Here is a 12,866-nt window from a genome sequence, read left to right on the forward strand (position 1 = left end):
TTTGAACTGTGAGCTAAAATTGGGGTTACGAGCTGCTAGTTACCGGCAGGCATAGCCGAGGACAGCTATCTAGGGGCTTGTGTCAATGTGACCATGGCTGAAGACGAGAATGGATCTAAATAGCATTAGCAGCGCTAGAATTACCAACGCGCAAGCTAGTCAACAAGAAAGATTTTCAACACGTCAGAAAAACATACATACAGTGGGGCAAAAAAGTATTTAGTCAGCCACCAATTGCGCACGTTCTCCCACTTAAAAGATGAGTGAGGTCTCCAATTTTCATCATAGGTATACCTCAACTATGAGAGAAAAATTGAGAAAAAAAATATCCAGAAAATCGCATTGTCTGATTTTTATTAGATATTTATTTGCAAATTATGACGGAAAATAAGTATTTAGTCACCTACAAACAAGCACGATTTCTGGCTCTCACAGACCTGTAACTTCTTTAAGAGGCTCCTCTGTCCTCCACTCGTTACCTGTATTAATGGCACATATTTTAACTCATTAGCAGTATAAAAGACACCTGTCCACAACCTGAAACAGTCAGACTCCAAACTCCACTATGGCCAAGACCAAAGAGCTGTCAAAGGACACCAGAAACAAAACTGTAGACCTGCACCAGGCTGGGAAGACTGAATCTGCAATAGGTAAGCAGCTTGGTGTGAAGAAATCAACTGTGGGAGCAATTATTAGAAAGTGGAGGACATACAAGACCACTGATAATCTCCCTCGATCTGGTGCTCCACGCAAGATCTCTCTCCGTGGGGTCAAAATGATCATGAATGATCATCAATGGTGAACAAAAATCCCAGAACCACATGAGGGGACCTAGTGAATGACCTGCAGAGAGCTGGGACCAAAGTGAAAAGGCTACCATCAGTAACACACTATGCTGTGAGGGACTCAAATCCTGCAGTGCCAGACGTGTCCCCCTGCTTCAGCCAGTACATGTCCAGGCTCTTCTGATTTTTGCGTATTTTGAGTATTTGGATGATCCAGAAGAGAATTGGGAGAATGTGATATGGTCGGATGAAACCAAAATAGAACGTTTTGGTAGAAACTCAACTTGTCGTGTTTGGAGGAAAAACAATGCTGAGTTGAATCCAAAGAACACCATACCTACTGTGAAGCATGGGGGAAGAAACATCATACTTTGGGGCTATTTTTCTGCAAAGGGAGCAGGACGACTGATCTGTGTAAAGGAAAGAATGAATGGGGACATGTATCGTGCAATTTTCAGGGAAAACCTCATTCCATCAGCAAGATGAAACGTGGCTGGCTCTTTCAGCATGATAAAGATCCCAAACACACCTCCCGGGCAACGAAGGAGTGGCTTCGTAAGAAGCATTTCAAGGTCCTGGGGTGGCCTAGCCAGCCTCCAGATCTCAACCCCATAGAAAATCTTTGGGGGGAGTTGAAAGTCTATGTTGCCTGACAATCGCCGCAAACCATCACTGCTGTAGAGGAGATCTGCATGGAGGAATGGGCCAGAACACCAGCAACAGTGTGTGGAAACCTTGTGAAGACTTACTGAAAACGATTCACCTCTGTCATTGCCAACAAAGGGTATATAACAAACTATTCAGATGAACTTTTCTTATTGACCAAATAATTATTTTCCACCATAACTTGCAAATAAATTCTTTAAAAAATCAGACAATGTGATTTTCTGGATTTTTTTTTTCTCATTTTGTCTCTCATAGTTGAGGTATAGCTATGATGAAAATTGGAGACCTCACTCAGCTTTTAAGTGAGCAATTGCTGGATGACTAAATACTTTTTTGCCCCACTGTACTTTATAGCAATCTGATTTATCTTATTTATTATGTATCATCTAAAACTATGACAGGAACAACATCAAATTAAAAGCGTGAAATGAATACAGACCCACCATCCACCAGTATGAGCCTGGAGTTTGTTTTTCAGAGAGGTGCACTGCACAAATATGCACATCAGCACTCAATAACATCATCAAATTTTACCTTTATGCATTCCCACATGGTATCAGCATTTGGGACCAAATATGAGGTGAAAGAAAAACGTAGTAGTCTGGCTAGTAGTCCCATTTGTGTGCAGCGTGAGAGAAAGTTAGATGGTGCATTCAAGGACCGTCGAACAAAGTGGGTCAAACAAGTCGCCGCTCGTATTAAACATGCAAAAACTGGGGGATTTCTAACTGAATGTTATTTTTTGAATAAAGTAATAGCCCATATTTCCATGTCCGTTTAAATAAAATTTAATGTAATTATTTACAAATATTATTTTTTGATTTTGTTTTGTGTTTTTTTTCGTTGTGCCTGAATGTTTTCTGTGGCATGGTGGTTGGGGACCCCTGTCTTACAGCATGCTTGGGGATATGATGTGCTCTTTTACACATTTGAAAATACTGTAAGAATGCCACTTTTATACAATTGGCTTCTTTATTTTATAATGTAAGATTAATGTTTACATCAAGAAATGTAACCATCGAATCGTATCATCTGTACACTGTATCGAATCGTATTGATTTGTTCTGTTTTTAAAATATATCGTTTTTGAATCATATCAACTATCAAGGGATAGTTGGGATTTTTTGACATGAAGTTATATGACGTCCCCATCAGCAGTGTAGTGCATCAAAAGTGACTTGCCACCCACTCCGTCCCTTGAGTTTGGTGCAGAGCCATCCAAAGGATGTACTGTTGCAGCTTTTCTGTTTAGAGACACTTATTAAATTGAAACCGGTGCAGTTTTATTTAACTTCAAAATAAGCCTCTTGTGTTCATTCATTGTTTAAATAGTCAGATTTTTATTTATGTGAAATTAGGTCCTCTTTTGCAGTTTAGGTTGTAGGTGTTGTAGGGTGATGTGCAGGGTTTCGTTACATTTGATGTTCATATGAGCTAGAAAAATAAGGATCGGACCTCTGCTGTGCATAAACGAACCTTACTCAATTTCAATTGAAGACCCCTGGAATAGCAGATCCTTGTCAAGATCTCTACAGGTTTGGAGAATGTGTTATTTTCTCATTACTTTTAGATGGAATTTTTACTGCAATTGTTCACACCTGTGATAACTAATGGTGACCATTTTTCTTTTTAGTTGTTTTTTTTTATCTTACTGAGCAACTGGAGGAGACCCTGGCTTCCAAATGCCTGTAAACAGCAAGAACTTGTGCAGTGCTCAGAGTAGGCAGCAGAGGACAGTGTTGCACTGCGGAGCCGTTTAAATCATGTCTGAGTTAAGATCAGAATGTGTGTATATGTACAGTATGTGTTAAACCAAACATAAGAGTTAAGTGTTCATTGTAGACAAGCGATACAACAGTGATGGAGCACAGTGCTTCTCCGTCCAAGTCTCCATTTACCGCACCACTAATGTGTCGTACACATTCACATGACTAATGTAAACTCACATATACTGTATGCTGATAAAGACTGCAATGTGCATGCATGTCGTGTTTCTTTACAAGGTGACATTGCCAACTACTGGCCTGGCATGATCATTACACTGTTTTTCCACTGTTAACCGAGACCATACTGTATGAGCCTGGGCCAGATGGAGCCACCTGCTCATCATCGGAGACACTTTCCCCACATATCTGGGGCCACTTTTCTCTTTGAATAAACTTGAGAGTGAAAATAGCAACAGGAGCTGTTGTACAGTAAGACGTGAGGCTGTTACTGAATCAGAGAAGTTGGAGTTAAAAATAACTGACTGCTGCCCACAAGTGTTGAGCCAAGGAGGAAAGGCGCCCCCCAGAAACCTAAAAAGGTCTCTTTAGTCTTTCACTGAGGGGCTTTGCTTTCTGTCAAACAATCTCTGAACTTCAAAAGTCAATAAATAACCACATACTATGTGTGGCATACCTACTGGAAAGTATTGCATGGACTAAGAACCAGTTTAATATGAGGATGATAATTACTAGTGAGGAACAATATTAGAATGCCATCAAAAAATGCTCATTTAAAAATAACGGCCAATAATAAATACCCTCAAAGAGTCACAAAATATTCTGTTTCTGGAGGAAGGTTGCCCAACTTGAATGAGAGCAGAATTTGTAGGTAAATGCTATATATAGTCACTGGTGCATCCATACATGGGGTGGAAGGCTGAACGGCATGCCTCCGGTGAGAGTCTAATATTTTTGTTACCATCAGCAAGTGCTTCCCAAGCGACGTCCGCCTGCTCCGCCACGGCTTTGCGCTCTTTTAATCTCTTGGGGTAAGTAGTCTCTTTTGGCACAATTTACCCGATGGACGCTGAAATCTTTGGACAGAACAATTGTTGTAGTAGCAGCTGAGCGGGATCACTGAAGTGTGTGTTTGTTAAATCCTCCTGACAGATCACTTGTTTCCTGTGTTGATTAACTTGTAATGTCCATCTACAGTTGTTTTAAACATATCCACGAATTTAGAGGTGGCTCACCCTCAGTCAAGAACAAAAGAACAAATGCGCTTTACAGAGCGGAAGTATGTAAAAACAATGTTTCACTTGAGTTTGATAAGTTAAATCCATTGTTAAAGAGGGATTCATGCATGTAATTCAACAACATAAGGACTTTCCACTGTTAATGACTCCTTTTTACCCTCCACTTTCCTAATGGTGGACAAGCCTAATGACTGGAGGCTATTCATAGCTGAGCAGTGTGAAGTTGTAAGGTGAAACATTTCAAGTGCTCTCAGCCTGTCTTCCCACCTCCCTAAATATTGTACAGTGGAAGCTCGGTTTTCATACGCCCCGGTTTTTGTATGATTCGTATTTGGCAAAAATAATTGTAAACATCTTGTCTCGATTTTTGTACACAGCCTCGGTTATCATACGCGCCAAACAGTGCCCCTAACAAACTAGTCCATGGAATTGAGTGCCCAAACAAAGCATCCACACGTTGGTGACTCTGTGAAGAATGGATAGTGGTTCTTTTAGAGTTGGGACACCACAGACAGATTCCAGCCCGGGAATCCTTTGATAATCGTTATTCTGTTTGTATGGGTGGTTTATTTGTTCATAAAACACACACAGAATGGTGAACAACTCTTTATCAGTCGCCTTCCTTCCTCTAATAAGCACAGAGCAACCGTATGCTGGTGTGGAGTTTTAGGAGCACTGTGTATTTATGAGTGTGAGATGAATCTGTGCTTTAAAAAAAAATGTGACTGCAAAAAAAAGTTGCAAGTACCAGTACTTTGGTAAAGAAGGTGAGAAACACTATTTGAATTAAAGAAAGAAGTCGTAGCATAGTACGAAGGTAGCGTCTGTTACAATAGAATTGTAATGTAAAGGTAGGAACCATCAACACAGGTTGCAGGAGGAACAGTTTTAGAGGGATACACAACAGACAGTGAGCCAGGCCAGGGTGTGTAACGATGATTGTACCTGCTGCTGAAGTTTACAGTAAACCTATAATTATTGTTTTTAAAATTTTTTTTTTTTTTGTTAATGTTGTTTTGGAGTGTTTGGAACTGATTAATTGGATTAGCATTATTTTTTATGGGAAAATGTATTTGTTTTTTGTACGTTTTGGTTTTTGTCTGACCTTTTGTTGGATTATTGACGAATTATTGACAAAAACAAAAGTTCTACGGTATATAAATAAAGTATTTTTATAGTTATTATGGTATCCATACATAAGATTCGTCCATTCGCTACTACCTCAAATAATTCTTTGTGAGCAGAACACAGGTTACAGGTTTATTTGCATCACATTCAATGTTATAGTACAAAAATGGTGTCTATACCAGGGGTGTCCAAACTTTTCCCAGCGTAGTGAAAGACGAAAGGATGCAAGGGCCACTTTGATATTTTGTAAAACAACACATGTAGATATGCTAAGAAGAGTATATTTCAAGAAAAAAATCGTAGTTTTGTGATATACTGTAGGTGAAATAGCCTTTTAGTATCAACTTCAGTCTTTGCTATTTTTTCTCACTTTTGCTGTTTTGTTTTTTTTTTTTTCCAAATATTTATTTTAGAAATAGTCTCTGTAAATTCTCTTCTGGTCATATTATGACTTTATTCCCATAATATTTTGACTTTATTCTCATAAATACATCTTTTTACCCTGCCTACTTTTATTATGACTTTATTCTCATAATATATTGACTTTATTCTCATAACTTTTTTTCACAACCTAATTTTATTTTAACTTTATTTTGTTTTGTTTGTTTCTCATAATATTACAGAATTTTTTTAAAAAACTTATTTTTTCTTTAATATTTCAACTCTACGCTACTAAAATTACATTAATTTTTTCCCATTATATTAAGAGTTTATTCTTGTAACATTGCAACCGTTTTTTCTCTTTAGAATGCGTCTTTTTTCCCTTAATATTTTTTGACATTATTTTCGTAAAATAACTGCAGTTTTTTTCCATTCTGCTTTTGCTTTTTTTCAGCTATTTCAACTTTTTTTAAAATTCTTCTGTTCATAATATCCTGACTTTATTCCAATAATTTTTGACTTTATTCTCGTAACATGACAGTTTCTGCAACCTAATTTTTGACCTTCATTTTGTTTTGTTTGTTTCTCATAATATTATGACTTTTCAAAATACATTTTTTTTCTTTAATATTTCAACATGATGCTACAAAATGACATTATTTTTACTCAGAATAGAATAGCATTGTCATAATATTGTGTCTTTTTTTCATGCAACATTTTTCTTTAACTATTTTGACTTTATTTTTGTAAAATTACTGCTGATTTTTCCAATTTTGCTGCTGTTGTTTTAATTTAATTTTTTTTTACTTTAACTTTTTGTTAAATGATAGATTTATAATGCGCTGCGAGCCCAAAAAAAAAAAACAGCTGCGGGCCGCAAATGGCTCAGGGCCACACTTTGGACACCCCTGGTCTAGACACATACAGTACTAGTATAGTTGGAGGATTCTTGATGGGATACCTTGTGATGGTCTACATTCATGCATACAAGATGCTGAACCATGCTGAACCCTCAATGGAGAAGTGACTCATTAAATAGAAACTAGCGTTGATGTCATGCTAACTCATGTTTGGTCTTCCTTCCCCACTCCTGGTCCGTGTTGCAAGGTCTCCTTGAAGTGTTCCACTCATGGCTTCCAAAGTCATTCCCTGGTACAAGAGGAAGTATGGCAGCAAAGTCAAAAGTGATTTAGCTTATCAGTACAGCACAAAGCGTGTAATCAGCCAGCAGACACAAAGGTACGAAGTTGAAGTCCGCATGTTTCCCGCTGCTTGGCCAAGTAGATTTAAACTTCGAGTGTGTTTTTGCCGCTGCTGCTGCTGCCGCTGCCACTGGACGCCATGTCCACATCCTGGCTGACAGCTCTCTCACATGAAAGGGACCTCTTTTTAATATTGTTATAGGCACTAGAGGTTTTATAGTTAACCATGAAAATAAATCAAGTATAGTGATGCAGAACATACACGTCACCCATGATGGTGGTCCACCTTTTGGAAAAAGCACCATTTAGGTCTTATTCTGAATTCTAGTGACGTAACAGGTGTTCAACTATCACTGTTATGGCAATGTGCGTGTTTTGAGTCAATAGTTCTATTAACTTTATGACTACTGTGTTTTGTGCAGAAGATCACAACCAAAAGAGCTTCATGCTGCTTTCACTTGACTTACAGTAGGAGCTAAGGTGTAGCTTGAGAAAGATCAGCCTCTCAGGACTTGGAGAGAGCGTTGCTGAAATATTAGCTGAAGGCTGTAGTTTGTAGGTTGTAGTGACTTAAAAGTTGCCAGCAGAGGCACGTGTGAGGCTTTGCATGACATATGCAAGCTGCGTAGAAGGCCTAGGCCTGCTGGGAATGAAGCCAAATAAGAATAAATGGAACATTTGAAGTGTACTCGCAGCCACTGTTGCTCTGCAGCTTCTGCTTAAACTGTGTTACAATGGTTACACTGGAATACATCTCATGAATCTTCCTTTCACAGTTCCACATGTCCAAAAGGAGTAGGAAGAAGCAAAGCTTGTTTAATCCTACCCCCCATCCGTTCCACATCTAGTACAGTACATATTATTAACTTCCTGCATTCCATGTATTATTTTTGATACAATAATCAGTGTAAACAATAAAAAAAAACAAGAATGACAGAACAATCAGTGCCATTGCTTGCACATTTCCTTTGGCACTTTGACCAGAGACATAAGGAGAGTGGGCAAATCTTTTTTCCAGAGGCTAACAATCTTAAAAAAAAAAAAAAAAAATACAGTGTGTGCATTTTATTAGTTTCTGCACTAGAATACAGGTTATTACTGCCATGATTTTACATTGATGTTTACATTGAACTGAACAAGAAGCCACGTGGGCATTTTTTAATGACAGTAGTTATGTTGCCGTTCCACGCTGCTTTGCAATAATGATGACATTAAAAGTGCTACAGCACATGTTGACAGTAACTGACATTTTTCAAAGAAATTACCTTTTTGGGTCCGCAAAAGCGGGCGAACATTTACTGTATGTCGACGATGGCTTAAGCGAGCACTGGTCATTGTTAAATAAAACTTGCTGAATTCCTGATCAGATACAGGGAAGAAACCTGAGGTGAGGCCACAGTGACCCTGGTTTCTCAACTTAGTGCGCAAGCCCCGCCTGCCATCTGAGTGCACACTGACTTGGCTCATGGCGCCTGCCAATTTGTTGTTTGTCAGCATGTTGCCAATAATAGAATATTGCAGAAATATTTATTATACACAATGACTGTGTAATGTCTTTAATGTAATTGTGATGTCATTATTCTTGCTAATTAGACAATAAAATACATAGAAATGTACCGCTGCATCCTGAAGGGGTGGGGGTGTGCGTGACCTGGAAGGTGCTTGTCACTGACGTCCTTCCACAGACGAAAAACCAGCATTTTTGTTTTGTTTTTTTCCTTTTTTAGATAGCACTAGCTAGCAGAAAATCTAATGCATTCATTATATTTTGCTGCTCTGCTGAATGAATGAATGAATTTTACTGCCACGATGGATGGATTAATATACCCAAAACTTATCAGGAGGTGATTAAACTTTTACAACAAAGTTTCAGAACTTTTCCTGGAGAAGGAAAGGCTGCATGTACTTCATTTAAAAATAAAAGGTAATAGGCCTAAGACGTAGCTGAAAACATTTTGGACATTTTTGGACATTTTCGCACTTTGGAAACCCCTGGGTTACTATTTCCATGGCTGCTAATCCAACTGAGCTCTAATATGTTCAACGGAGATCACAATTCAGACTGTAAGCATCTTAATCGCTACTGATGAACTGGGAAAAAGGGTCTGAGGCATTGCAAGGTTTTATCACCAGGTCATCCTGTAGCTGGCTGCCATGTTGTCATGTGGACCCCCCACCCCACCCCGGGCCTCCCCAGTCTTATGTTACAGGGTGGACGCCAACCCCTGAACCTGACCTACTTGTTAACACCAGCACTGACTTAACTTAACCAAATCTTCCTCCGTGTTCTTCATGCTCATTGGTAGATTATCATAACTTTAAGTCCCGCACCATATTGCATTCATTTACTATCAAGTGCAAAATATTCACCTGTAATGAAACCTTTCTGTGCAGGAACTTTGCATTGTTTCCATGAGAGCTAAATGAGCTTCTCAAGCCAGAAGGTTCACGCTGCAGACTCTCATTGACGGACTTTCCCCTCAGCAGGAAATCAAGTTGTAAGTCAGCGACTCAGGTGCAGGCCCAGGCCACAGAGGCGATGGCAGAACCAGCCTATACCATCCCAGTGTTCCGGCAAAGGTGAGGCTCCTACTGCTTGCTGACATATGCCACGCTAGTTTAGGTGTAAATTAACACACACTCAGTCTACCATCGGACCCAATTCTCACAATACACTGCTTTTTTACTGGCAATAATAATGATACACTGTAATAGTGATGGCAGTGGTAATGGAAAATGTGGAGATAGTGCAGATTAACTGTAAGTGTTCAGAATAATGAAAACCAGAGCAGTTGTGTGTTGTATAATGTAATGTACAGTAACGGGCGTTCCGTGTTGGTAGGACCACCGAAGCAACTGAAGAGACTGAGGAGTACCAGAGAGTGAGCACAAAGGTGGAAAAAGGATTGGCTGCCATTCAAGAAGAGCTCCAAAGGATGAAGATTGCCACTAAGGCTCAAGTTGATAGTCTGGCTATACAGAAAGAGGCAAGTACTCCTTGGGTAATGATCATTTGCTGCACACTTGACCATTTGTCGCTATGAGTATGGACCAAATAGTCCTAACCATGTCCGTCTGACTTGTTTTATTGAAAAATCCAATGCGTCTGCTAGATGTGGTTGGTCATTACACCACTTATTACGCATTTGTGTGTAAGAAATATGTCAAAACATGTAATAACACCAGCAACTTTTGCTATTCTAGCGTTCAGCACTTTAGCACTTAGGCACTTTAGTACTCAAGTACTTTTAACACTTAAACACTTTAGCAATCAAGCACTTTGTCTCCCCAAATTCAAGGTTTTATCCAGTACACATGGTTTTATGCCTGTTGTTTCGCTAGTTTTCTTTATTCATTCTTTCTTCTCTTCTTTTGTCAAATAGGGATGATACACCAGTGTATCTGTTCAACGATCTAAATTGTCCGTAACCGTAGCTGTACTCAGAGTGGGCGGAGGATAAACTTTAGATACAAATCGACATAGAGGCAAGCTGAGGAAAACCTAATAAAGTAGGCAGTGGGCGACGCCACACGGGCCGTTTTCAACTTGCCAATTGCACCATGTACGTGAATGAGGCACCGATCAACTCCTCTGTGGCTCCAGCCTGCACAGTCTGTCTCGGGAGGGGCGGTCGCTGGGTGTGACTGGCCAATCACAGAGTGTGAAGACTGAATACATAATGAGTGCTTGGTGGAGGCACCAAAATCTGCCTTTGTCCAGAGTGCAATTGATGACGATCACATGTTTGCTCTAAAATCCCTAACAGCAGCCATATTGTGTCTCAGGTTAAAGAGAAGATGTACAAGAAAGTGGATTTGGATGAAATCCCCAGATTGCCTGACTTCATGGTTGCCCTGCGACCCCACACAGTGTGGGAGAAGACCCCTGTGAAACTGTTCTGCACCGTGCTGGGGAACCCCAGGCCCATTGTTAAATGGTCAGAACCTGACTAACCTGTCGGATTTAAGATCTCTGATCCACTTGTCCAAAAGTTAAAAGGAAATTTGAAGAACGTAGAATAATTAACCTAAGACACACCTTTCATGCAAACACTGAGCAGTTTTTTTTACAATAATAGGAGTGTGTGTGTGTGTGTGTGTGTGTGTGTGTGTGTGTGTGTGTGTGTGTAGGTACAAAGGAGGAGTGCCAGTAGACCCGCTGAGCGCGCCAGGAAAGTACAAGATTGAAAACAAGTATGGAGTCCACAGTTTAATCATTAGCAGGTATGACATCAACACAATGTTCTATTCCAACAGTCACCTATTCCATTTATATTTATATTCTATTCCAACAAGTTTATCGTACCTTTATTTAAAGACATGCTACTAAAGACGATGGATATTTTTCTTGTGCTTTAAGAGGGAAAAGAAAATTAAACCCAGTGGTAACCTTCTGTGTGACACTTTAGTTTTGAGAAGACATTTTGTGCAAAAGCAGTTTTAGTCCAGTGAAACAGAGGAGGAGGTTCTGCCCCCTTATTCTTCAAGACTCATCAGCTGTTCATGTCAAAGTGCTGACCTTTGTGTCATTCGAGCCTTAAATTCTTCCCGCTGCGCTCCCACTTGTTTGGCCCCTGGTCCTCTCGCAGAGGCCAAACACCTTCTAATTACGGTAGGTGGTCGCCAAGGAGACGCTTGTGTATGTCGCCGATCAAAATGAAAAAAATGTTCCCAACTGAAGAAGAAAACTTGTCATGCCAAGTGAACGTTCTGTAAGAAAGAGGACCGTCACAGCTGGACATTGGCTCACCTTTAAAATAGTCTATGACCAGTGAAGGTCACATTCCTTCCTTCTATTCTCACTCTGCGACTCGCTCTCGCCGCCTTCTCCAGTGCCTGAGGTCATTTCTGAAACTGAGCACGATTGCATGTCTGTGAGAGTTGAGAGATGTCCGTGTGTTGCCGAGGAAACGAGCAAACTTTAGTTTGCAGGATTACTTGTAAAGTTAGCTTGTTTTGTTACCTGGGACCTGATATGTGGACCAACTCATGTTCTTCTTATTACTAAAAAGCTGCCCGCATGGTATACTACGTTTATGTTGACATGTGATGTAATACAGTCTTCCTTCACAATATGGCGGTTTGATTATCGCCACTTTGCTATGTCGCTGTTACGTGGTAGACTATGGTCTATTATTAGTCAAAACATATTGAAATGCAAGTGATATTTACTATTCTGGTCACTAGGCAGCATTAATGACACAAAACATTGAGACATTTTCTGACATTACATTACCTTAACACTGCATGAAGTCATGAAGTCAGCCATGGCATGCCCAACACAATAGAGTGAAAAAAGTTCTCCTCCCATCCCGTGTGGAAGTGGTAAGTTTTTGGCTTCTTAAGTTTAGAAGAAATTAATTTAATGCTAACTGGTTTGCTCCCTAGCTCGTTAGCTTGCTAGCTAGCAGCCGTCTCGAGTCCTGCAGCATAAGAGTTGCAATGTGGTGCAAATGATGAATAATAGGAATGTAAAGGTGTCGATACGGGTGTTATTTCATGTCTACAAGGCTCTAATAATGTACTTAGAAAGTCATAAACAGGTTTTTTATGCTGTAACTCAGGGGTGCTCACACTTTTTAGGCTGCGAGCTACTTTTAAAATGACCAAGTCCTAAAGATCTACCTACTACTATAAATATAGAAAGTATATATATTTACTATTTTTTAAAAATATGAGTAGGTATTTATGTAGGTTATACATGTATATCAGGAGTGCACGCACTTTCTCAGCATGCAAGTA

The 12,866-nt window shown here is 39.7% G+C and overlaps 1 protein-coding gene across 7 annotated transcripts in view; it reads left to right on the plus strand.

The window, feature by feature from the left end:
- The window catches only part of myom2a (myomesin 2a), a 48,345-nt gene that overhangs the window by 19,726 nt on the left and 15,753 nt on the right, over window positions 1-12,866 (plus strand). For 2 of the 7 annotated variants that reach the window (XM_054778148.1, XM_054778145.1), the window contains exons 1-6: window positions 4,100-4,206; window positions 7,030-7,161; window positions 9,612-9,704; window positions 9,967-10,111; window positions 10,911-11,062; window positions 11,256-11,348. In XM_054778148.1, the coding sequence (XP_054634123.1) occupies window positions 7,052-7,161; window positions 9,612-9,704; window positions 9,967-10,111; window positions 10,911-11,062; window positions 11,256-11,348 (593 nt within the window). In that variant the 5' untranslated portion in view covers window positions 4,100-4,206; window positions 7,030-7,051. Of the gene's footprint in view, window positions 1-3,715; window positions 4,207-7,029; window positions 7,162-9,518; window positions 9,705-9,966; window positions 10,112-10,910; window positions 11,063-11,255; window positions 11,349-12,866 lie in introns of those variants that run through there. The other 5 variants (XM_054778143.1, XM_054778142.1, XM_054778147.1 and 2 more) reach the window with 5 other exon arrangements.

This window comes from Dunckerocampus dactyliophorus, chromosome 6, assembly GCF_027744805.1.
Source record: "Dunckerocampus dactyliophorus isolate RoL2022-P2 chromosome 6, RoL_Ddac_1.1, whole genome shotgun sequence".
Taxonomy (NCBI): domain Eukaryota; kingdom Metazoa; phylum Chordata; class Actinopteri; order Syngnathiformes; family Syngnathidae; genus Dunckerocampus; species Dunckerocampus dactyliophorus.